This window comes from Triturus cristatus, chromosome 2_1 (assembly GCF_964204655.1).
Source record: "Triturus cristatus chromosome 2_1, aTriCri1.1, whole genome shotgun sequence".
Taxonomy (NCBI): Eukaryota; Metazoa; Chordata; class Amphibia; order Caudata; family Salamandridae; genus Triturus; species Triturus cristatus.
Genome location: NC_140581.1, coordinates 846,066,422 through 846,091,796, shown reverse-complemented (window position 1 = coordinate 846,091,796; position 25,375 = coordinate 846,066,422). Strand labels below are relative to the sequence as shown.

Here is a 25,375-nt window from a genome sequence, read left to right as displayed (position 1 = left end):
AACAATAGTTTCATGAAGTGTACTGGAGTATGTTGATGTCACTCAGTCTGCACTCAAGTTAATAATTTTTTACTGTTGTCAACCATGACTAGTTTGTACAGTCTAGAACGCATCTAATATCATTCCTCGCTCCGAGACTCTTCCTTCGAATAAAGAGCAGCACCTCTTGCTTGCTCTGATAAGGAATATACATGGCGCTTACATCATCTCCAGTGATACTCTTGCTGTCCCTCTTTTATTTGTGGGTAGGAGCACATTGCAATAATTATCCAAGGGATATTCTTGCGACAATCAACTAAATGTTTATTCTTAACGTTGAAAGCTTAATAAATTAGATGATACTGTTCTGACAATATTTGAAGTATGTGCAGCCACAGTATTGACTTTGGTTTACGTATGAAAAATATGTGCCTTAAAAGCTAAGTAGTTTTAAGTTCCAGAATACCAGGGTGCTGCACACCGTGACTAAGCAGTTTTTTCATCCTTTCTCTGTTTTGGACAACCCACTATGATGCGCTAAGATGTCTAGAGTTTATTTACAAGAAACTGACACATCGGCATAGATGCGTTAGTTTCCCTGCGCCTGAGTGTGAAACCCTTGCGCCACCATGGATGCACCGCATTTACAATGCGGCGCAAGGATCGACATTTGCGTCAGAAATTCTGACGCATCTGTTGGCGCAAATAGTCATGCATTGCTGGAGTTGTGTCGAAAGCATGACGCAACTCCAGCAATACATGGGGAGGCCTATTTTTAATACACTTCGTCACTCTTTATGCCTGCTCCAAGCAGGCGTCGGGTTTTGAGGCAGTGGCATCCTAGAAGTGGCGCAGTGAAATTTCTAGATTTCACTGCGCCACTTCTACAAGGCTTTTCTCGCGTGGAACAGCCACCCCCTACATATATTATACCTGACACAGGTATAATGTGGCACAGGGCTTTACAATGTGACACATCTCTCGAGCTGTGTCACGTTGTAAATGGGCTGCCACAGGCGCATTGTTTATGCTGCCGCTGCGTCACAAAAAGTGACGCAACGGCGGTGCCAAAGTGACTCAAGGGGCTTGTAAATAAGCCCTGTAATACTTATAACACAATTAAATTTGAAGGGAGGTAAGGGTCACCATACATATGCACTCAATTCTCTCTCAATTTTTCAACCTGTTTTTAGGTCTAGTGTTAGACAAGACACTTTGATTTTACTAAAATGAGATATATTAAATATATTTGAAGAGGCTTTCAGACAGTTCTTTACATCCATTGGTCTGTTGTGTTATTCCCAAATTTCTTCTTTCCCTACAGCATACAGTATGGGGTAATGAATCAGCCCAGTTCAGCTAGCCTAAAAAAACAAGAGTGAATGAGTTACTGCTCCAACTTGAGTCATTGCAATTGCAAAAGAGGTTTTCCAAATCTAACAACTCCATTTTAACTTTTACCAGCTCCTAAAACAGGATTCCAAAAGGCTACCCTATCATAATTTGGAAGAGGAATGTTGTGGAAGTCCCTTTCAAACTGCACTTCGGTAACATATGTATCAATAATTTGTGACCAGAATTTCAGTTGCGAACCATTGAAAAGTTACAATCAACCAAGTTGGAGGTGATACCCAATTCACAAAAGGAAGGGGTCCCTTTAGTGACTTGTAGAAAAAATTCCGGGATAGTAGTCCCCTGGACCACTGCCAACTCTCATGAAAACTTTTTACTAAGATTTTTTTTAAATCAGTCTGTTTCCTGTTATTTCAAAGCAATCACAGACATGGTGGTCTGCTGAGCCTTGCAAGCCACTATCCGTCTGTGACCAGTCGTAGTGAGTTGCAAATTGCGACATGCCTAATGAATATTCATTAGGTAGGGTGGTCTGTAACACACTGTGATTCCTTATTGGCAAATCAACATATGTACATGGGCCCGTTCACAAAATCTGAATCAATTGTGCAACCACATTTTACGAATCAATTCTAATCCATCTGGCCCTTTGTTCTGTAGGCTGAATATACCTTGATAAGAGATAAATTAGTTTTGTTTTAATAAGATATAGAATTACTTTATGGTTCGTGTTTTACAACACATTCCTAAAATAATGGAATCACACTACAAAAAGTAAAATTGCTTCCCTAAATGTTAAAATATTAGCAGCCCAAGTAACTTGGTAAGTGAGCACTCTGGAAACTCACACCCTCAGAGGGCACAATGAGCGAACTCATTATTTCCTGGAAAATGTGCTTAACAGAAACAAAATGTCATAATATGGTTCCTGGCTCTGGAAAAGAATGTGTGTCCCCATTCACAGGTAACACATACTTTAATCATTTTGCCCTGGGATCATGTAAAATATAGTCGTCACTCATCACAGAAATAGCAATTGGAAGTAGTAGATAAATAGTGCTGCCGCTAGACCATTTGACAGAATTCTTTTTTTTATTTTTATATATTTCTGTTTTTTAGGGATGGTATGCACTTCAAAATCCGTGATTGATATTCAGAGTTAGTATTTTACATTTTGCTTGCTGGCTGTTTATTCTGATGTTGGGAAACTACAGTGAGCACTACATGACATCACAGACATTAAGTAGAATATTTAAACAAGTATTAGCAAATCCAAGTGGTTTGGATTGCATTTTGAGACCTGTCTAAAATATTTTAAAAAGTGTGCTGCAGTGACAAAAGGCAAAACAAAAAAGCTTTTTCTATAGAATGAACGTTTGAGAGAAAGCCCCTCCATGCCATTAAATGCAAGCACTCTGCAGGAGACGGAATGATTCACCAAACAGCCAATAGCATGAGGTGAGGAAGAAATCATCTGTTAGGTGCAAACAAAGTCCACTATTTATACATTTTGAAGAATCGATAAAAATAGGTTATATAGCCAGCTGTGCTGTCAAGTCGGACCTAAAGAGAGTAAAATTGAAAGTTAGGTTAAACTTCCATCAATACCGCCAATGTTACCTATTTCGGGGATAGCATTTGAGGAGTACTGCCCATGAAACCCTTTTGTAACAATAGGTAGATGAACCTTTGTCTGTGTGTGCTTCTACCCACTTCACTCGTTGCATCTTATCCGAGGGTCGACTAAGACAAATGTCAAGGACTCCATAGTGGAGAAGACAAACGTGGCCTCTGTTACTCCTTTAGTACAATGATTTTGTTCACATTAAATTGACCCGGCTTGGACTGGGTCCCTTAGACCGAATCTTGAGGCCACATCTCTGTAAGAACTAGGACAGATTGAAGGCAGGTTAATAAAAACCTACCAAAACTCTGAAATGGTCTAAACAACGAGCCCACGAGGAGATGTTCCTTTACCCAGCATGTTACGCTGGAGGCAATGGCAGATATAAGAATGCAATAAAGACATTCAAATCATTAAAAATAATACACACAGCAAAACTGATGAGGAATGTTCAATAAAAGAAAAATTCAATAGATATGGAAATGCCAGAGTGAAAAAGTCCAAGTATAACAAACTGCCTAGTCACATGATGACAAGGGCAATGCATTGTTCAGGGTCCCCTACTAAGTCATGGATGTCAGGAAAAAGAGCATGGTTAGAGAACTAAAACACAAGCAGAGCGGAAAGAGATCACAGTGACATGGACAAACTGAAAAGGCAGGCGGTATTCATCTGCTGTTACAATGCAACTTATATCTAAGCACAACATTGTTTTGGTGGACAGGGATGCTTAGGTTGGTTTAAGTAAAAAATACTGAGGTCAGAATCGCACTACCCTTGGCTAGCATGCTCCCATTGAAATACCTCTAACATATCTGTCAAAGAGGATAAAGAGCACAATATGGTTTTGACGGCTGGGATATATTACTCATCTGCAAACCTTACATTTCAAATTAAACTAGAAAATGTATGCATGTAAATAGTTGAAGGAAGCCATTTTCCTCATCTGGACTAAAGACTGGTGTTGGGCTATATTTGCTTGTTACCTGAATAGCACACTTGAGTCGTCTCAAGTTTGCATTGCAGGTCACCCTGGCAGATATAAAATCTCCCCTTACCTTTCCGTGCCTGGGTCCACTGCTGCCAGAGGAGGGAGCTGCGATGGTGGGTTGTGGGGACTGCTCTGGGCATTGTGTGCTGGAGATGGGTGACTTGGAGGATGTGGAGGAGGAACGATTCCAGCCGCTGTTCCGCTTCGACTTGAGTGAGTGCTGGAGTAGAGAGTTACTGAAAATGAAACAGAAGTATTTTAGGCTATCTGAAGTACTCTTTTGATCAAACACCAACAGGAGAAAATCCATAAGCAAATAGTTAATTTTGTTGCTATAGCCCAGAATGGGTTGTAAGAAGGGACATTGCTGGTGCAGCAAACTGTCCTTTATTCCCTTTATTCACCATCTTTATATCTTTTTCTAGGGCAGTGGTCTGGGGACCCCTAGCGGTCCGCGGCACCTACTCAAAAGGTTTGTGACTTCTTAGAAAAGGAAATAACGTTAACAGATTAATAAAGTGTATATAAATAAAAAACTGTGTAAAAATGAAAATTCTAAGTACTTTGTTAATGTAAAGGAATTTAAAATTGGACGGCAAAAAGTAAGTTGGTATCCTCCGATTCATTTGTGGGACCAGTGCAAGTGCATCAAATTGTATAAAGTTTCGATGATAGGTAACTTCAATTGAATTTAGAAACTCTCAAACATTCCCATTGAAATTTTGATGTATTAAAATATTTTTGATTTAAATAAAATATTTCCTAATTTGTGTATTTGTTTGCACAATGCTTGCTTTCATGTTTTTGTGTATTGTTTTGCAGTTGAAATCATCGAAATTGCTTAGTTCGGAGGCCCCAGATTCCAAAAATGACTAAGTGGGGGTTCCCACACTCCAATAATGATTCAGTGGGGGTACACAGAGAACACAAGGTTAAGAACCACTGGTCTAGGGCATTTCTGTGCTGAAAAGTCTTCAGACACCATCACACTCTCCTTCATTACTACTTGTTCAAATTTATTTATATTGCTATGCATTTTCAAATATATACCACTTTCCTTATATTGATCATGTGACCTACAGATTGCAATAAAAATGCACTTACTCTCCACATCTGGTCCTGTTCATGAACTTATTAAACATATTTACAAATTCCTATCTCAAAAAGTATATTGAGCAGTGTGTACTGGCTTTTCTAGCCAGGGGGCTCATACATTACAAACTGCTTAGAGCCCTGATGTGATGAGGTGTGCAGCAGCATGTAGGAGGCCCTAAGGGGGGGAGGGGCTAGTGTAATTCCTGTAAAGTTGTGTTCCACCCACCTAACTTTATTGCATTGTGAAACTACTACCTTATGTTGCCCATCAGATCTCAGCGATCTCCTGGGGACATACCAATTCAGGGTTGTCTTAAGATAGCTAAAACCCCTAGAATGAAGGCCTTTATGCATCAAACACAGGGCTTTAAAAGACACCCATTTATTTATTGGCAGCAAGTGAAGGGATCGCAATCCTTCTCTTACTGAGACATGTTTGGGTACTCCCAGGACCAAGTGTGCGGCTGCATTCTAGATGGCTTTGAGCTTGTTCAACAATAGCTAATTGATGTTCACGTACAGGGCATTACAGTAGTCTAGACATTAGGTAATGAGTGCAATGACCACTGAAGTCCTGAGCTCCTTTGGAAACAAAGGCAAAATCTTCTTTAAGATCCTGATCAACCAAAAACATGGGCTCACCATTCTATTAACCTGGGAGTCAACGGTCAAGGTGTTATCAAACAGAACTCCCAGGTTTTTGGCCTCCGCTGCTGGGATAGGTAAGGTACCACAGGTATCTGGCCAATAGCAGTCAGTTCAGATAAACTGTCTGCTCCAAACACTACAATCTAGGTTTTCTCCCCATTCATGGTTGGCCAATTATCCCCCATCCATCTGCTAGTCTCCAGCATACATGCCCTCAACCTGTCCACTACCTCTTCCCAGTCACAAGAGATGGAAACGATGATCTGGGTGGCACTCTTTACAATGTTAGTTATGCTTTCATAATTTATTAATTTCATTGACATATTTTATGTTGCTTAGAAAATGCTCAGCCATTCTTACAGCCAATCCAGAGCACTAATCTTGAAGGCAACATTGCAGGCGGAGTCAAACATTTTGTGATGGCAGAGTCTGGAATCAAATCGATATAGGAAGTCTTATTCTCTTCCTTAGAGCTTTCAGTGGTATTTTTTAATTCAAGTATTTTTGGCAAGGAACTTCCAATGCTGCGATTCCTAAATGTCAACGTATCTTCTCCTGAACCATTGCTGTGCATCATTGGAAGGATCAAGGGTTTGTTGTGGGGACAATGGCTAGGCTGCCTGTCTAGTTGCTATGGTTAAAATATGTGAGACTGGCATCCAGGGGATGAATTGGCAAATTGCATACAAATCAAGGCCATGAAGCTGGAGCTTAGTTTGATATGTAACCTACAAAGAACCATCAAAGCAGAAGTTATGTGATTTGAACTTATCAGACTGGAGCTGGGCCAGGGCCAGAATGTAAGATTTACTGAAGTTTTTGAAACAGCCTTCCTGGGTGATCAAAGCAGATGAATTTAGAGTAACATGGGTAATCTATGACTACCACAAGGATGAGATCATCCGTAGAATGGGGAGCAATGAGAGAAGGGATTGTGCAGGAAAAGGCATAAGTGACAAAAGGCACTTCAAACTACTGTATTTACATGGGGCTTTAATAATAGGACTCTGTATAAGCTGACCTTAGGATTAAGAAACAAATGAAGAGAGTGTTAAGTTATGTGGCAAGTGTCAACAAGGAAAACAGTACATGAATAAAGAAATACAAATTTGTGGAACAACCTCTCACTCTGTGAGTCAGACTGGACTAATCAGAATCCTGCACGTAAATTTTTGGTTTGTCTCTAAGGTCCTGCATGTCACACCTGAGCGACAGGTTCACTTCTTCAATATTTTGAGGTCAGTACATTTATTATTATTAGAGATCTATGTTCTCCAAAATGACCCCTGTGAAGCATGTATCACAGAATCTACAAAACCGCTTTACCGTGACATTATAGACCATCCTGGCTCACTATTCCTGACAGCCTGCTTCAGAACCTGAAGAAAATACCTATTGCAAAGCCAATAGTTTTAACGTGAACATAGTGATAGTGTTTTGTCAGGCTTCACCAACATGCACATCACTTGAGCATCATGGATGGGAATAGCACAAGGTTCCTTCACAAACAGAAATAAATAAGGTGCAGTACAGAAAGCAATAGTTATGGTTCCTCACATATACATTTCATGTATAGCATGTGCAGCAGTAGTGCAAACTTTCATTATACACAGAGAACAGTTATAGCTCTGGTAGCAGCTCTGCAATATATTTGCTCACATGCTCAGAGGAGTTGCAAGTAGGACCAGTGGAATTGATCCATCTTCTACAACATCATGGGGTTCGGATGTTGGATGACCCAAAATGGTTAGCAATATAATCAGGCTCATGAAGGTATACAACCAGCGGAGGTTGTGTCACCACTATGCACATCTATGGTAATACCTCATCTGAAGAATTAAGTTTGGTTCTGGAAATCACAGCTGCAGTGATGTGACCAGTTCCAAGCCTTTATCTGGATGTTCTGTCAGTTCTAGAGTCCACCTCTGGCATATTGTATCAAGTTCTGTGACCACAGTTGATGTATTGTGTCCTACTCTGGAGGTCATAGATAGTGTGCTGTGTGCAGCTCTGAACGTCTCATCTGGGGTATGGGGCCCAGGTGTAGAGGACTCATTGGAAGTATTTCAACCTTTAACAGAGGCTACACCAAGAGAATTGTGCTCAGATTTGGAAGCCGCATCCATAGTTTTGTGTGAAGTTCTGGAAGCCTCATGTGGTTCATTGTGTCAGATTCTGGTAGTCACGTCTGACACCTTGCTTCTATGTCTGATAGCCATCTCTGGTGTATTGCATTGTGATCTGTGAGTCTCCTTTGGCATATTGTATTCTGAAGTCAACATCTGGAGTATCTAGAGTATTGTGTTGAGATTTAGATTCCACAACTGGTGTATTCACTCATTATAGTTCTGAAGGATACATCTGAACTGATGCAGAGTTTGAAAGGACTTTTGTGGATTTGTAAAATATTCCGACCAGGAGAGGGAAATTATGTTTATTAAAATAGACAATACATAACACATTTCTTTAAATCACTATCTGTTTCTATACGCATTTACAGTAACAGAGGCATATCATCAAAATAGCAATAGGAATTATATTAAAATACATTGAAAACTGCATTTGAAATCCAGAGTAAAGGCTAAGGTTTACTCAATTAAAGTGGGATAAAGCTGTGTAATGATGAATATTGTTTTAGGGGCTGACATATTTCTGCAGTCCACAGCAGAACAGACATTTTCACAGCATATTCTGACTTTTGCATTGGAAAATTAAGGATTATTCAGCTGCAAAACAACATTCTTTGAGAGAGGTTAGTAGTACTTTCTTATAAATCCATGGTTACAATAGCAGCATCAGCAGCTGGCCTTAGTTTTTGACAGGCAGAGGAAGAGGCTGGACTGGTCACAAGCAACTAGGTAATGAGTTCAGTCACTCTCCATAGTGAACATCAGAAAAGGCACTTTCCTTGGCACTGATGAAAAAGGCAGGACCCGCAGCAGTCAAAAATAAGCTCTCAGGGGCAGGGGCGAGTTACCAAGATGGCAATCGCAAACGATAGAATTCCAGAGACATCTAGGAGAACTGCAACCGCCTTGGAGCTTAAAGATGATCACAGCGGGTAGAAACAAGATCGAAGTGCGTAAGGATCACAGCAACTCAAGCTATGGCCAAAACAACAGTGTCATGGTGAAGGGCGAGGAATCCCGGGGAAGGAAGGGGCAGGGGCAAGATGGCGCCTGGAAAATGAGTAGCGTCAGCACTGAGCATTAGGAGAGGGCAGTAGGAAGCCACAAACAACAGCCAGGCAGAGAGAAAAGCAGAGCCAATGTGTGAGCATTTAAAATAAATAATCGAAGGAAACATGGGAACAGTGAAGAACTTGGCAGAGAAGACTCAGTTACAAGCATTGCTGAAAGAAGTTCTTAGAATGAGTTAGAGGCATGAGGAATCGACCTGGTGTCTATCAAGAGTAAAAGTATGACACGAACAACCGGGCCAAGCCGGGAGTAAAGAGAAGCAGAGCTGCAGTGCTGAAGCAGCAGGGAGCACTTTGGGGCAATTGTACCAGAATCACACTGGCAAATATGAGCAGGTGCGTACTCATTATGAGTAGGGAAGACCTCATTAGGCACTAGAGGCAAGGAAAGACTCCAATGGGTAGGGAAGACCTCATTAGGCACGAGAGGCAAGGAAAGACTCCTATGAGTAGGAAAGGCCTCATTAGGCACTAGAGGCAAGGAAAGACTCCAATGAGTAGGGAAGACCTCATTAGGCACTAGAGGCAAGGAACGACTCCAATGAGTAGGAAAGGTCTCATTAGGCACGAGAGGCAAGGAAAGACTCCTATGAGTAGGAAAGGCCTCATTAGGCACTAGAGGCAAGGAAAGACTCCAATGAGTAGGGAAGACCTCATTAGTCACTAGAGGCAAGGAAAGACTCCAATGAGTAGGAAAGGCCTCATTAGGCACTAGAGGCAAGGAAAGACTCCTATGAGTAGGAAAGGCCTCATTGGGCACTAGAGGCAAGGAAAGACTCCAATGAGTAGGGAAGACCTCATTAGGCACTAGAGGCAAGGAAAGACTCCAATGAGTAGGAACGGCCTCATTAGGCACTAGAGGCAAGGAAAGACTCCTATGAGTAGGAAAGGCCTCATTACGCACTAGAGGCAAGGAAAGACTCCAATGAGTAGGAAAGGCCTCATTAGGCACGAGAGGCAAGGACAGACTCCTATGAGTAGGAAAGGCCTCATTAGGCACTAGAGGCAAGGAAAGACTCCAATGAGTAGGGAAGACCTCATTAGGCACTAGAGGCAAGGAAAGACTCCAATGAGTAGGAAAGGCCTCATTGGGCCCTAGAGGCAAGGAAAGACTCCTATGAGTAGGAAAGGCCTCATTAGGCACTAGAGGCAAGGAAAGACTCCAATGAGTAGGGAAGACCTCATTAGGCACTAGAGGCAAGGAAAGACTCCAATGAGTAGGAACGGCCTCATTAGGCACTAGAGGCAAGGAAAGACTCCTATGAGTAGGAAAGGCCTCATTAGGCACTAGAGGCAAGGAAAGACTCCAATGAGTAGGAAAGGCCTCATTAGGCACGAGAGGCAAGGAAAGACTCCTATGAGTAGGAAAGGCCTCATTAGGCACTAGAGGCAAGGAAAGACTCCAATGAGTAGGGAAGACCTCATTAGGCACTAGAGGCAAGGAAAGACTCCTATGAGTAGGAAAGGCCTCATTAGGCACTAGAGGCAAGGAAAGACTCCTATGAGTAGGAAAGGCCTCATTAGGCACTAGAGGCAAGGAAAGACTCCTATGAGTAGGAAAGGCCTCATTAGGCACTAGAGGCAAGGAAAGACTCCAATGAGTAGGGAAGACCTCGTTAGGCACTAGAGGCAAGGAAAGACTCCAATGAGTAGGAAAGGCCTCATTAGGCACTAGAGGCAAGGAAAGACTCCAATGAGTAGGAAAGGCCTCATTAGGCACGAGAGGCAAGGACAGACTCCTATGAGTAGGAAAGGCCTCATTAGGCACTAGAGGCAAGGAAAGACTCCAATGGGTAGGGAAGACCTCATTAGGCACGAGAGGCAAGGAAAGACTCCTATGAGTAGGAAAGGCCTCATTAGGCACTAGAGGCAAGGAAAGACTCCAATGAGTAGGGAAGACCTCATTAGGCACTAGAGGCAAGGAAAGACTCCAATGAGTAGGAAAGGCCTCATTAGGCACGAGAGGCAAGGAAAGACTCCTATGAGTAGGAAAGGCCTCATTAGGCACTAGAGGCAAGGAAAGACTCCAATGAGTAGGGAAGACCTCATTAGGCACTAGAGGCAAGGAAAGACTCCAATGAGTAGGAAAGGCCTCATTAGGCACTAGAGGCAAGGAAAGACTCCTATGAGTAGGAAAGGCCTCATTAGGCACTAGAGGCAAGGAAAGACTCCTATGAGTAGGAAAGGCCTCATTAGGCACTAGAGGCAAGGAAAGACTCCAATGAGTAGGGAAGACCTCATTAGGCACTAGAGGCAAGGAAAGACTCCAATGAGTAGGAACGGCCTCATTAGGCACTAGAGGCAAGGAAAGACTCCTATGAATAGGAAAGGCCTCATTAGGCACTAGAGGCAAGTAAAGACTCCAATGAGTAGGAAAGGCCTCATTAGGCACGAGAGGCAAGGACAGACTCCTATGAGTAGGAAAGCCCTCATTAGGCACTAGAGGCAAGGAAAGACTCCAATGAGTAGGGAAGACCTCATTAGGCACTAGAGGCAAGGAAAGACTCCAATGAGTAGGAAAGGCCTCATTAGGCACTAGAGGCAAGGAAAGACTCCTATGAGTAGGAAAGGCCTCATTAGGCACTAGAGGCAAGGAAAGACTCCAATGAGTAGGGAAGACCTCATTAGGCACTAGAGGCAAGGAAAGACTCCAATGAGTAGGAACGGCCTCATTAGGCACTAGAGGCAAGGAAAGACTCCTATGAGTAGGAAAGGCCTCATTAGGCACTAGAGGCAAGGAAAGACTCCAATGAGTAGGAAAGGCCTCATTAGGCACGAGAGGCAAGGAAAGACTCCTATGAGTAGGAAAGGCCTCATTAGGCACTAGAGGCAAGGAAAGACTCCAATGAGTAGGGAAGACCTCATTAGGCACTAGAGGCAAGGAAAGACTCCTATGAGTAGGAAAGGCCTCATTAGGCACTAGAGGCAAGGAAAGACTCCTATGAGTAGAAAAGGCCTCATTAGGCACTAGAGGCAAGGAAAGACTCCAATGAGTAGGGAAGACCTCATTAGGCACTAGAGGCAAGGGAAGACTCCTATGAGTAGGAAAGGCCTCATTAGGCACTAGAGGCAAGGAAAGACTCCAATGAGTAGGGAAGACCTCATTAGGCACTAGAGGCAAGGAAAGACTCCAATGGGTAGGGAAGACCTCATTAGGCACGAGAGGCAAGGAAAGACTCCTATGAGTAGGAAAGGCCTCATTAGGCACTAGAGGCAAGGAAAGACTCCAATGAGTAGGGAAGACCTCATTAGGCACTAGAGGCAAGGAAAGACTCCAATGAGTAGGAAAGGCCTCATTAGGCACGAGAGGCAAGGAAAGACTCCTATGAGTAGGAAAGGCCTCATTAGGCACTAGAGGCAAGGAAAGACTCCAATGAGTAGGGAAGACCTCATTAGGCACTAGAGGCAAGGAAAGACTCCAATGAGTAGGAAAGGCCTCATTAGGCACTAGAGGCAAGGAAAGACTCCTATGAGTAGGAAAGGCCTCATTAGGCACTAGAGGCAAGGAAAGACTCCTATGAGTAGGAAAGGCCTCATTAGGCACTAGAGGCAAGGAAAGACTCCAATGAGTAGGGAAGACCTCATTAGGCACTAGAGGCAAGGAAAGACTCCAATGAGTAGGAACGGCCTCATTAGGCACTAGAGGCAAGGAAAGACTCCTATGAATAGGAAAGGCCTCATTAGGCACTAGAGGCAAGTAAAGACTCCAATGAGTAGGAAAGGCCTCATTAGGCACGAGAGGCAAGGACAGACTCCTATGAGTAGGAAAGCCCTCATTAGGCACTAGAGGCAAGGAAAGACTCCAATGAGTAGGGAAGACCTCATTAGGCACTAGAGGCAAGGAAAGACTCCAATGAGTAGGAAAGGCCTCATTAGGCACTAGAGGCAAGGAAAGACTCCTATGAGTAGGAAAGGCCTCATTAGGCACTAGAGGCAAGGAAAGACTCCAATGAGTAGGGAAGACCTCATTAGGCACTAGAGGCAAGGAAAGACTCCAATGAGTAGGAACGGCCTCATTAGGCACTAGAGGCAAGGAAAGACTCCTATGAGTAGGAAAGGCCTCATTAGGCACTAGAGGCAAGGAAAGACTCCAATGAGTAGGAAAGGCCTCATTAGGCACGAGAGGCAAGGAAAGACTCCTATGAGTAGGAAAGGCCTCATTAGGCACTAGAGGCAAGGAAAGACTCCAATGAGTAGGGAAGACCTCATTAGGCACTAGAGGCAAGGAAAGACTCCTATGAGTAGGAAAGGCCTCATTAGGCACTAGAGGCAAGGAAAGACTCCTATGAGTAGAAAAGGCCTCATTAGGCACTAGAGGCAAGGAAAGACTCCAATGAGTAGGGAAGACCTCATTAGGCACTAGAGGCAAGGGAAGACTCCTATGAGTAGGAAAGGCCTCATTAGGCACTAGAGGCAAGGAAAGACTCCAATGAGTAGGGAAGACCTCATTAGGCACTAGAGGCAAGGAAAGACTCCTATGAGTAGGAACGGCCTCATTAGGCACTAGAGGCAAGGAAAGACTCCTATGAGTAGGAAAGGCCTCATTAGGCACTAGAGGCAAGGAAAGACTCCAATGAGTAGGAAAGGCCTCATTAGGCACGAGAGGCAAGGAAAGACTCCTATGAGTAGGAAAGGCCTCATTAGGCACTAGAGGCAAGGAGAGACTCCAATGAGTAGGGAAGACCTCATTAGGCACGAGAGGCAAGGAAAGACTCCTATGAGTAGGAAAGGCCTCATTAGGCACTAGAGGCAAGGAAAGACTCCTATGAGTAGGAAAGGCCTCATTAGGCACTAGAGGCAAGGAAAGACTCCAATGAGTAGGGAAGACCTCATTAGGCACTAGAGGCAAGGAAAGACTCCAATGAGTAGGAAAGGCCTCATTAGGCACTAGAGGCAAGGAAAGACTCCTATGAGTAGGAAAGGCCTCATTAGGCACTAGAGGCAAGGAAAGACTCCAATGAGTAGAGAAGACCACTGGGGCTGGGAGAAATAACATCCTTCATGAGAGGTGTTGGCACGGTTTTGCTGAAAGGCACACAACCCAGCAACTCTGTTTAGAGGCACTCAGGGAACAGGTTCCTTCCAGATCTGTATGAGACCAAAACAGGGAAGTCACAACATGATTTGAGCTCGTCTTGGGCAAAACCGTCAGCAGAGTGCTGGATCCAAGTACATAGTAAAGATGAACATACTTGTTGGCATCATTAACATAAGGGCAAAGCCTGATGAAAGATGGCATTCACTCACTTCTAAACGACCTCAGGAAAGAATGGAAAGAATCTTTAGAGAGCAACGATCTCATTAATAGAAGACCTGGACCAGGTAGGCTGAAAAGTAGTGGAAGCAGACAGAGGAGAGGCTGGAGAACACAGAAGCTTCGGGGACTCTGAGCGATGGATTAAAGGTGCTTGGAATTGTCCTTGAGTCTTGACCTTCTGAATATGGGAACTAGAAGGGGCCTTTATATCACTCATATGGAGGCAATTACTACAGATCTATGCAAGTGGAGACAGCTTTGTTTCTCATGGTTGGGAAGGTTAACTGCCATCAAAATGTCTGTAATTCCTTTGCTCCTGTGTTTTGTCCAGGCCCTTCTGATCAGAGCCCCAGGAGGGATTGGGCTTCCCAGTGAGGGGGTGGGGGGGATACTGCTTGGTTTAGAAACCTCGAATTCTCGGGGAATGGTCTCTGAGACAGTCTTTAAGGCATTGGATGCACATGGACATGTAGTTGGCAGGCACGACTCTGTGGGACATGAAAATGTTACACTAAGACATAAATATGAGAGTCAAATCACTAGGACACTGCTGGCCACATGAGACTCAATAGAAGCTGCAAAAAGGCTTAACCAGTTGTTCCCTGCCGCTAAAGTCCGTTCACAAGAACCCTGAATTTGGACCAGGATTAGAGGGAGATAACTTTAAGGCACTGGAAATGTAGGATACTGGCGGGTGTATTTGAAAAAGGGTCAATCAGGTCATTCAAAAGCTACAAGAATGCTTTTGGGTGGGGGAACCAGATTGATTTCAATATCACCAGCTAAGGCAATAGAGTTTCCCCCCCACCAAAACAGCAGTGCAAGAGATAAAACCAATTTCAAAAACGTATTTACTATACACATTGGCATAAGAATTATAGTCCAACTTATATAAAGTAGTAACAGAATCTAAAACCCAGAGGCAAGGGGATATATGAAAGGCTGGAAAATGAAGTTAGGGAAAATAATCGGTTGTGTGGAATAGGAATGGCTTTGGAGAGATGTAGTGCTGTAAAATAAGGCAGTGAACAGAGAATCCTTGATTAAGGTGATGACAGGATACCAGACAAGATATACTGAATGTTCCAAGGGGGCTTGAGAAAACGCTAAAGAAGTTGTAGGGGGGTGGAGGCCCCCAAGCACATATGGTTGGAGGGTCCCAAAGTGCATGTACACAGAAGGGTGTGCAAGCACCCACAAAGCTCTTTACTGGAGGACCAGTATAGATAATCCTGGGCATGAGATCAGAGGAAGGGGATGGGTTGATGGGAAGGGGATGGAAGCTAGAGTTTCAGCTGGTGTTGTGTGCTATTATTGTGTAAGCCCCATTATCAAAACAAACAAATGTGCCATCAATCAACATCTGGTTAATCAAACTATGGCAATGGAACGGCCCTCGAACCTTTTAATGATAATTTCTTGATAGTGTGGTAATCTCTGTTACATGATAAGGTTGAGGACAGAAGAGAAGTCTCATGCCTGCTCTGATACAGTGTGCTAGGCATCTTTGATTAAAAGGAGCAGGTCAATAGCAGTGACACATATATGGAGGAGTTCCATAGAGAACATTAAAAAAACAGAATGAAACTAAACCATAACTACAAAGAATTGTAAGTTGAATCTTGGGCATGGGGATTGTGAGTTACCCCACAACAGTGAGTCTTCTTCAGTGTCCAAGGGATGCTTGCAAAAAGTACGTGGTAACTTGTCTGTGAAAACCCATCTCAAAGGAGAGCGTGATTAACAGGGTTGCTAAAAGCAGGTGCTGGGGGTGGAGCTGGAAAACGAACAGGGACACAACCAAATGAGGGGCAAGATGTTGATGCTTGGTTTTAATTTCTTTGCAAGTTACATGGTTTTTGTTGTAATACAGCCGCTTTATGATCTAGACCATTAAGTCCTGCATACTCGCTTGCGCACTGTCATGCATTGACAGCAATGCAAGCTAAAGGCCATATTTCTTAAAGGTTTTGCATCGCTTTTGCACCACGCAATGTGGTGCATGCACGACACAAACCCTTAAATGTGATTTATCGTGCCACACAAGATCACCTTGCGTGGCCCTGACTGGCTTGATAAATATAGAGTAAGACAAACCTGCTCAAATCGTTGCATTTTGTTACTGTGCCCCAGGGAGCCATTCTATGCATGATGCATGGGTGTTCCCATGCAAATCTCGTGGATTTTGACATTCCCAGATTTACCATAAGTGGTAGAACTGGGAATGCACCAAAACTGCCATGCATTCCCCAGGTGAGGCGTAACGAGGAGAAATATGTTTTTTTCTCCTCGCTTTTACTCTTTGTATGTGTGCCGCATTCGGCAGCACACATACAAAGAGGAAAATGCATCAGAAGATTGTTTTTGTGCAGGAAGGTGTCCCTTCTTGTAAAAAAACTATCCTGCCTACAACACAGGCACCCTTGGACCATGTGCAAGAGTGCCGCGTTGGCTCTAGGCAGCATAGTGTGCGCCAGCGCTGGGAAAAGGTAGGAATGCACTGTATTGTGTTAAATAAGGTGAATTCCTGCCCTTTCCCTTTTATGCAGCATAGCACAGCAAGGTGACTTGCTATGCTCTGCTGTATAACATATTGGTAAACATGCCCTTGTTAATGATTCTAACGCATGACTACCCCAAAATAAGGCATTGTTTTCTGATTTAGAACACCACAGCCCCTGTTTCTATGTCTTATTCGGAAATATGCATACAAATACATATTTTCAATCATATTATGTAAGGAAATAGCCTGTTTAATAAAAAAAATGTTTCTATGATTTAACTATTGTTCAGCAACAAAACACAAGTGACTGCCTGTCGTCTGTGTTGTAATACAGTAATGACTGTGGGGTTTACTATACGCTGCCTCTTTAGGCCTTTTGCTGTCACAATTTGGTCACAGCTGTGTTCTTGGTTGGCAGGTTGCTTTTAAATAGGCCTTAAGATATTTCTATGGATTGGCAGCTGGAACAATTGATTAGGCATGGCAGATAAACATATCAAAAACCTCTTATTGCTTTAGCGATTAGGAGGCAGAGAAATTCCCCAGAGTACAACAGCCTGTGGTCTTGATTAAATCCTGAGGTCTGTGCTTTGAACGGAGACCATTACATCACTTCTCCGCCATTCGAATAAGCCGGTTTGCTTCAGCACATTTCTGCTGCTTGGCGGTAAGATTATAACTGAGAGAAGAAGGGGGGAGCTCAGGTGTGGAGGGGATTGAGCCCCGAGTTGGTTTTTGAGTCAATTCATTAAGAAAACAAAACAGAACTTTTCACGCTGTCATTTCCTAAACAATTCACCTTAAACATGATAATTTAGTGTCATTACACAGACAGTATGAATGAAGGAACCATTAAATACAATCTTCGAGGGTTAATCCATTTTACCCAATTTCCAATAGGCACATACATTGAAGTCTATTCTTGTGTCAGATTTATGTTTTAACCTAATTACTAAAACATAAAAATAATATGTCTGGAAATTAGATTTTTTTTCTAAAAATGCAGGGCACAATTTTGGCTGTCTTGCGCTAACCCACACGTATGTGTGATGTCAAGCATAGGTTTTACTGGAAAGCAGTACTTAATTTGAGCTGGTGCTTTACTTTTAGGACCAGCACTTCTGTCCACATCAGATATTTACTGCAAATAAAAGAGGAATGTTAGAAATGGGGTCTGTAGTTGGCAGTGGGACCTTCACTCTAGTCAGGGTAAGGGAGTCACACAGCTAAGATAACCACTTCTCACCCCCTTGGTAGCTTGGCACGAGCTTGCAGGCTTATCTCAGAGGCACTGTGTAAAGCATTTGTAAATACACACCCAGTAACACAGTGAAAACACTACAAAATGAATCCACACAGTTTTGAAAAATAGCCAATATTTATCTGAATAGAACAAGACCAATACAACAAAAATCCAACTTACACAAGTAAAGATATAACTTTTCAGAGGTTAAGCAAGTTCAGTTCATAGAAATCTATGGATGCATTTCTTTTAGCACAAAGTACCTAGGATGCATCAAAATTCAAGGATGAAAACTGGGACGGAGAGGTGAGGCACCAGAAAAATCAAAGCGATGCATTGTTTCCTTACTCCCAGGGGAGATGATGTGTGGTCCCTTACTGTCAGAGGAAGTGATGCGTTGGTTCCATACTGGATGGGGAGGTAATGCGTCGGTCTCAGGACATGCAGCCTCGGTTCCTTGCTGCCGCGCAATGTCGATGAAGAAACAGTGTCGAAGTAAGATGAGTTTTGAATATACCAGAGGTTAGGTGTTTCTAAACTGGTGCTTAATTAGAGCCGGTGTTTTCCAGCTTGTCATCGACACTTAGTTGTCATCACCGGCACTATGACAATCTGCCACATGGTGGCGCTGTTAGTCTAACTTAGCTAACTTAGATAAGAGCAGAACTGTTGTTTAATAATTCAATATACATTAAAATGACTACTACATGTCACCCCTGCCATTTTCTAAAGCCCCCTCTTTATAGCTTTGAGGACCTGGGAAAGTCTGAATTGTCACACATGTTAGAGTGTGAGGGTTAGTAGTTGCGTGACTACAGTAATTGTAGCACTGGCAGGGGCAATGTGTGGGGTAAGCAGCAGTGGTCTCACGGTGAAGGCCCTGGCACCTATTTTTTTTTCTTTTACTAATTAAGCACTGCTCTAAACTAGTTATAAACCCCCTAAGATCAAAACTTGTGTGCTGAAAACCGCACACTGAGAAAGAAACCTTTATTTACAACTATAAAGGACTATTGTTCGAAGGTGCTAGAAAAAAAACTTAAGGCATACATTCTATTGACTAGGAAAACAGGAATGATACGTCGTATTGCCACTGTTTTTCCAAAGAAGACTACAATGTTACAGTCATTACTGCATTTTTAGTTTATTATGAGATGTTTCTATAGATCACATTATACTAGCTCCATCACTTCCCCCAGCATTTTATTCTTTCTAAACCCCAGTTGGATTCACCTAAAAACAGAAAATGATGTATCAGAATGGGAGAAGATGAATTGTGGGGCCAGTATATATAATTTTAAAACCCCACACACACATACTCCTTCCGATCCATACAGCAACATGGTGGCTGCCATTCCCTGTTGATTTTCAGCTCTTAATAGCATTTATTATTCTAAGAGGGATACTTTCTGATTAGATAAACAAGTTGAACCTAATAAGGGCAGGATAGAAGCTGTTTTCTACCCACCACCCAACACCTTTCAAGTCTTACCCATCCAACTGCGGGCACTGGAACTGATATTTGCTGCTCTGTGAAAATACACATTGTAGACTGACTTTGGCTGAGCATGACTGGGATCAACTATGGCCATCCTATGACTAATGGGGGTTGCAGACTCTTGGCATGACCGAAATGTGCATCAAATGATGTTGCATAAAAAGCAGAGCTCAACAAGATGGACATAGAAATAATACTATTTCAGAAATAATGGTAAATCAGTCCTAAAAGTAAGAAGTCAAATAGGCAAACATTTACATTATTTGCGCTAACATTCCAATGATTCTGGTATATCTGTTATGTAAAATAATGCCCTCTCTAGGGGCGCAGTCTACTTAGACATCTTTGCTAAACTTTTGAGTCACAGAGTAAGCCAGTGAGTGAATTAGAGAGTGAGTGAAAAAACTAGCAGATTAGTGGGTTAAGATTATTCAAATGATACCCTATATAAATGTGCTACGCAAACAAATGATGGATGGAATGCTGAATAAATCATACATATACCCCCAGTCAAGAGATCTCGGGTGGTATGGTGAGCAAAAGAACAATGGATTTAACCCACATTTCTTGAATGGGGGGGTGAGAGTTTGAAAAGTTTCAGCTCTCCGTCCATCATCTTGTTGTGAATGCTACCATATATAATTGAGCTTCAATTACATTGAGGCCAGAGGGTAGAAACAGACTGCGTCAATGCTGAATTTGCCACAGAAGAAAGTCTTGAGACAGAGATATATTAACAAAGCCCACCTAAAGGTCTGAAAGCTTTGAAAAGATTTTAAACTAAGATGAGTCTTGGACTCACAACTCCCTGAATACACTGTCATGTGACAGGTATGTGTTCATCCCCACATGGACCACAATAGCACCACGGCAGACACTGTGAAGAACATCGCCTACGGCATCACTGACTCCTGCCTCTCTGCATCATAACTGCAACAGCAGAAATGTAGATTTTGGGGAACTCCCCCAATTATCCTTACAAATAGGCAAATAACAGAACCTAGATCCCAGTATATTCTCTCTCCCAAGAACATTATTACAATTACTATCATTGCTGCTTTGTTTTCTGATGTGTTCAGCATTGCACAGTGCTTTCAAGATCTTGGCACCCTTCATGGCTCTGGGATTCCCACTGAATGGAGTCAAGGTTATCTGCTGTGTTTAGTTAGAGAGCTTCTGTTAGTACAATGTCTTGAGTAGCAACGGTTCACTTAGAACGGGAAACACGCTGTGTTCAATCCTGTTCACAGTGAATTGCCGGTATGTGTGTGTGTGCCTGCCAGTGGTGCTCACTTGGTATTATTTGGCTTTTCTGTTTGTAATATCACTGCTATTAAAGTCATTAGTAGTAGCAGTAGCAGTATTATTTGTGGCACTAGTACTAAAAGCATTAGTAGTCATGATCATGCTGTTGTTTTTGTTGTTATTACTAAAATGCTATTCTTTTCACGACAGTGTTGTGTTTCTTGCTGAGTTGCCATGGGGAAGTGTACTACATGTGCACACGCGCAGGACAGTGAGATGTACTGAGCCAACAGTAAGGGGCCACGAAACCGAGGTGAACTTTGCTTTTCGGATAGGTGGTAAAGAAATCCAACTCGTGTGATCCCTCTGTAGAGTGAGGCTGGAGTGACAGACTGGGCATAGTGCTGTAAGTGATCCTTTCTATGCATCTTAGAACATTTTCAGATAAAAGAAAGGGCAGAATCAATATTTTTCCCACTACATCGCATTAGGTGAAGATGCGCCAATGACAGCTCGCTGCATGGCGCATCAATTCTGCAGTTTGGGGCAACAAAGGAGGCATTTCAAGGGCGCCATTTGTTTTTCAAAATAAGGCAGTACATTTGGCAAATTGCTCCACCTTTGAAGATGCCGCTTATCTCGTGTGTGTGTTCATTAATTGATGTCACCAGTGATGTAACCGATTTTGTTCATAAACAATGGATGACCTATTGGATGTTTTAAACTTTGTGTAAAAGAGTTATTATTGTTGGATGGGTCTTTAACTGACACATTCCTGATTTTACTAAGTTTAGATTGAAACAATACCGTCACTTCAACTGCTTTGATACCTGTAGACCGTAAATCGTACATTCACTGAAGTTATTTGGGAATATATTTATTACATTAAAAAAAAAACTTTATTACTGTACCCTTAAGTGTAGAATGTCTTCCTAACCATGAACATATATAATCTAAAGACCCTTAAAACCCTAGGTGGTGCTCAGATACAATTTCCGGACAAACTACCAGAGGTCATTACAAGGTCACCCACGTGAAGTACAACCAAACCATACGGCAGGCTAACATCTTCAAAGAGCCGCCAGTACCCGCATGGAAGTCCTAAAAGGCCAGCTCCTTTCCTGGCTAGTAATTCTTTGAGAGCCTGAGAAAAGCCCCCTTTATCTGACCTCACTAAGAAACATTTCGAAGTGGATTCTCTTTGGCATTCCTTTGACGTTCTTGCCTCTTCACAAATCAAAACCCTGAGCCAGATAACTTAGATAGGTTTATGGCTCTCAAATCTTTTAAGGTCTAGCATGTGGTAAAGCATCTTTGTGTCTCTGCAGAATAGCTTCGATGATGTATCCAAGGGGGAGGCAAACCTTATTTAGGAGAACCAGACTGAACCTCCTGGAAAATATAGAAAGCAAATAATCATGTATTGAACCAAACATCCCGAGCCACGAGACAGCACTTCAAGAAGGAGGACAAGATTTCAGATATCTGCAATTACTGAGGAATCAGACACAATTAAGATGTCACTGCAGTGAAAACTGAAACAGTGCCATTTAATTTCTATGGAGGTGATGTGCCTACTTAAGCCAACAGTGCCGTGGACTCCAAACACGGTTATGGTGTATCAGATTGCTATGTGTTTAAGACTGGTTAGATGTAGCATTATTTGTCTTGCCAGCCTTGTGTAATAAAATCAATTCATAAACAAAATAAAAAGTACACACATACATAAATAAATTGGATTTTTGTCAGTCCTCTTCATCCATTGGTCTCTTCAACTATCAGTCACTTTTTGCATCAACCAACCAAAGCAATCCGTTTGGGGCTATTGATTAGCTTACTCCAGCTATTCACTCTCTGGCACTATAACATATTTTTCTGATCACATGTACACATCTGCCTACATATAAATGCTCTTCGGTGACAGGGCTGGTGGGCCAATACTTTACTTTTCTATGTGGTAAAGGAATGCATTGTAAAGACGCGTTCTTGGTAAAGTCACAGTGTGGTTCCAGTCACATTGTGAAGGCTGTTTCCCATGATGTTCATCTACATTATCTGAAAAAGCTAGAACTGCACATTTGTTCAAGTTTGAGTAGCAACTTATGAAATGTCCAAAATGTGCAGGATCCTTACAGAAGACATTGCCAGGACAAGCATATTAAGGAGAAGGACAGACTAAAAGTAAAATGTATGATGACATTGACAAAGCTGATGGGAGGGTTTGACGTTCTAATACGTTAGTACATAAAAGTAGTAGCATAAAAGACAACATTGGTACCTTCTCGGTTAAGAATGACGATAAATCTTGAGTTCTTAATCCCACCAAAACTATATATCTTCAAGGTGCATAGATGTGAAGTTAAGCATAGTAAATATACATTTTCTCTATATATTGACTTACCTTTAGATATTTTGCTTCTGAATAGTTGGTCCACCATATTCTAAAACCACGATATTCCCTTGCCCGATATTTCATAGTACAATTATCTACACGCAGCGCTGGGAAAACGTAGTGAAACAGGCAACTGATTGCGTGAACAACATAATTGTGATGATTGTTGCCAGCATTTAATCAGAGAGAAAGTGTGAAACTAAAACTCTCCAGTTCAAGGTGGGCTAATCATGTAGAATGGCTTGCCAAGGTTACCTTTTCGCTCTATTGCACAGCAGGGGTAGCACAAGCCTACCCACAAGATGAGATGAACATGAATTTATAGAAGCGCTGCCCAGAAAATGCATTTAGAAATGCATGAAAGATGTTTATAGCTAAAGTTAAATTAAAATGACATGTCCAGGACATATGTCACCGTAACCCGGGCTATACTGGATTACAAGGCCCTATCACAAATAGCACCACAACATTTGGGAGATGCATCATGCCGCTGTAGGTGGTTCAGTGTAAACATTACAAAACCAGCTCACTGGAAAAGGGTTAATTGAGGGGATGGGATATCTTTTAATGTAGAGCCCTTTGCCTGTGGGTGGTGGTGGTGGCTAAACCGTATGTTCTTTGAATTCGTTTACTTTACACGGTCTTTACTTTGCAGGATTGTGAAGAAATACGCTTCTCATTTATGTTTCATGTCGGAGAGATTCTCCTTGTAGCACACATTCTTGAGGATGCTGTTCAACTCAAATACCTTCTGTGAGCTGTGAGTGGAGGTGGTGTCAATGTGGTGTGCTTATAAAAGATTTCCATATTCATGACATCTCTTTTATGAGATGCAGCCTGGAGTCTGTTTCGTGGGAGCAGGAGTGGGCTCATGTAACTAATGCAAAAAAGCAATATTCAAATTTACATTTGGATGAATATAGAGCATTAGAAACCATATTGCAAAGTATGCATTAGAATTAGGAAAAAGATGTAGCAGTGGGTGAATGTGTGTTCATGAATATTTTGGGACAATTCCTTGGCCTATAGACTCCTTTGCCAGTGGCTAGGTCCGCTCATCACAAACAACCACATGCACACATACAACAGAGTAATATAGGACTGAGTGTGTCAACACAACAGCCCACTGACTGTCTAGTTTGTAGTCATGTGACAGAAAATAAAATACTTTACTCACACTCTTCTGTTGATTTCTCACCTCCTTAGCACATGGAAGAACTACACAGAGCAAACAACATATTAAAAAGTGCCCATAGCATATACTATATAACGTGTCCATCATATAAGCGACAAATATTCTGGAGTCGTATGAAAGGTTTTTTTTCTGATATTCCGATCTTCACTCTATATTTTGAAGTGATATAACAGATTGTCCATACCGTATATTTGAACCAGAATCCGCTGCTCAGTTCCAGGGCCAGGGGCAATCTATTCCTTTCAGGATATCATCATAGTACAACTGGTGTTTGCAGACTCCAAGTTTATGCTATTGAGTGTGGTATGCTCCTTCAGGAGCTTTAAAAAATATTAAAATATTCACCACACATACCTGGTTAATTATAATTATATTCTTCCTATTGTTTACCTCCATATATATTTTTATACGTTTTTAGTTTGTGATGTTTTAAAGCTCATATTAACCTGCATCTGTCATATGGATGCATGCATGTGTGTAAAGACCATGCCCCCCAGTCTACAGGGACATGTATATGTTTGTACCATAACAGAGACACCAGTGTAATGTAGGGCAACCATTTTGGTTTTGGAAGGGGATTGGAAAAAGCCCAATATACAGGAAAGGGGGTTCGACAGAATGGGTAATCCTCATCCATGTTTCCATAACCCCAGTTTGTCTCCTACTGGCTCATGAGTCTGTGCTCACTTACTCACCACATTCACTGGGTTCTGGACTCTTGGGGTTGTACAATTCGGGAAGCCCAATGGGAGACTCGCGAGCCATGCAGCGCCACTGTCGGCAATAGAGGAAAAGAAATGAGGGAAATGGGAAGAACTTTTCCTTTTGCAGCGGGAGAAGAAAAGGGGGCTGGGAAGATATGATACAAACCCCATATAAACCTGCCAGTAGAGCGCAGGACAGATTTGCTGGAGTTCAGGGAGCCCTTCAGGGAGCCCTCCTGGGGGCTCCTCATCTTTCTTTCCAGGTTCATGAAGTAGGCCCACCAGGGTCAGAGACGAGGAACCCATCTCATGAATAAGTGGGAGGAAAATAATAGATGACAAGATGTCTCACAAGTAATCTAACAAGGCAACCTATGTGGGGGGGCAAGGACCCTTTAAGACACATCTAGCAGCCTTTTTGAGGGCATAAAGGACTGGAAAGAGGATCT

General features: G+C 42.4%; 1 protein-coding gene across 2 annotated transcripts in view; it reads right to left on the bottom strand.

Moving 5' to 3' along the window:
* Positions 1–25,375, bottom strand: part of GLIS3 (GLIS family zinc finger 3) — a 773,572-nt gene that overhangs the window by 81,696 nt on the left and 666,501 nt on the right. For both annotated transcript variants that reach the window (XM_085632942.1, XM_085632943.1), the window contains one exon: positions 4,015–4,183. In XM_085632942.1, coding sequence (XP_085489068.1) covers positions 4,015–4,183 — 169 coding nt within the window. The remainder of the gene's footprint in view (positions 1–4,014; positions 4,184–25,375) is intronic.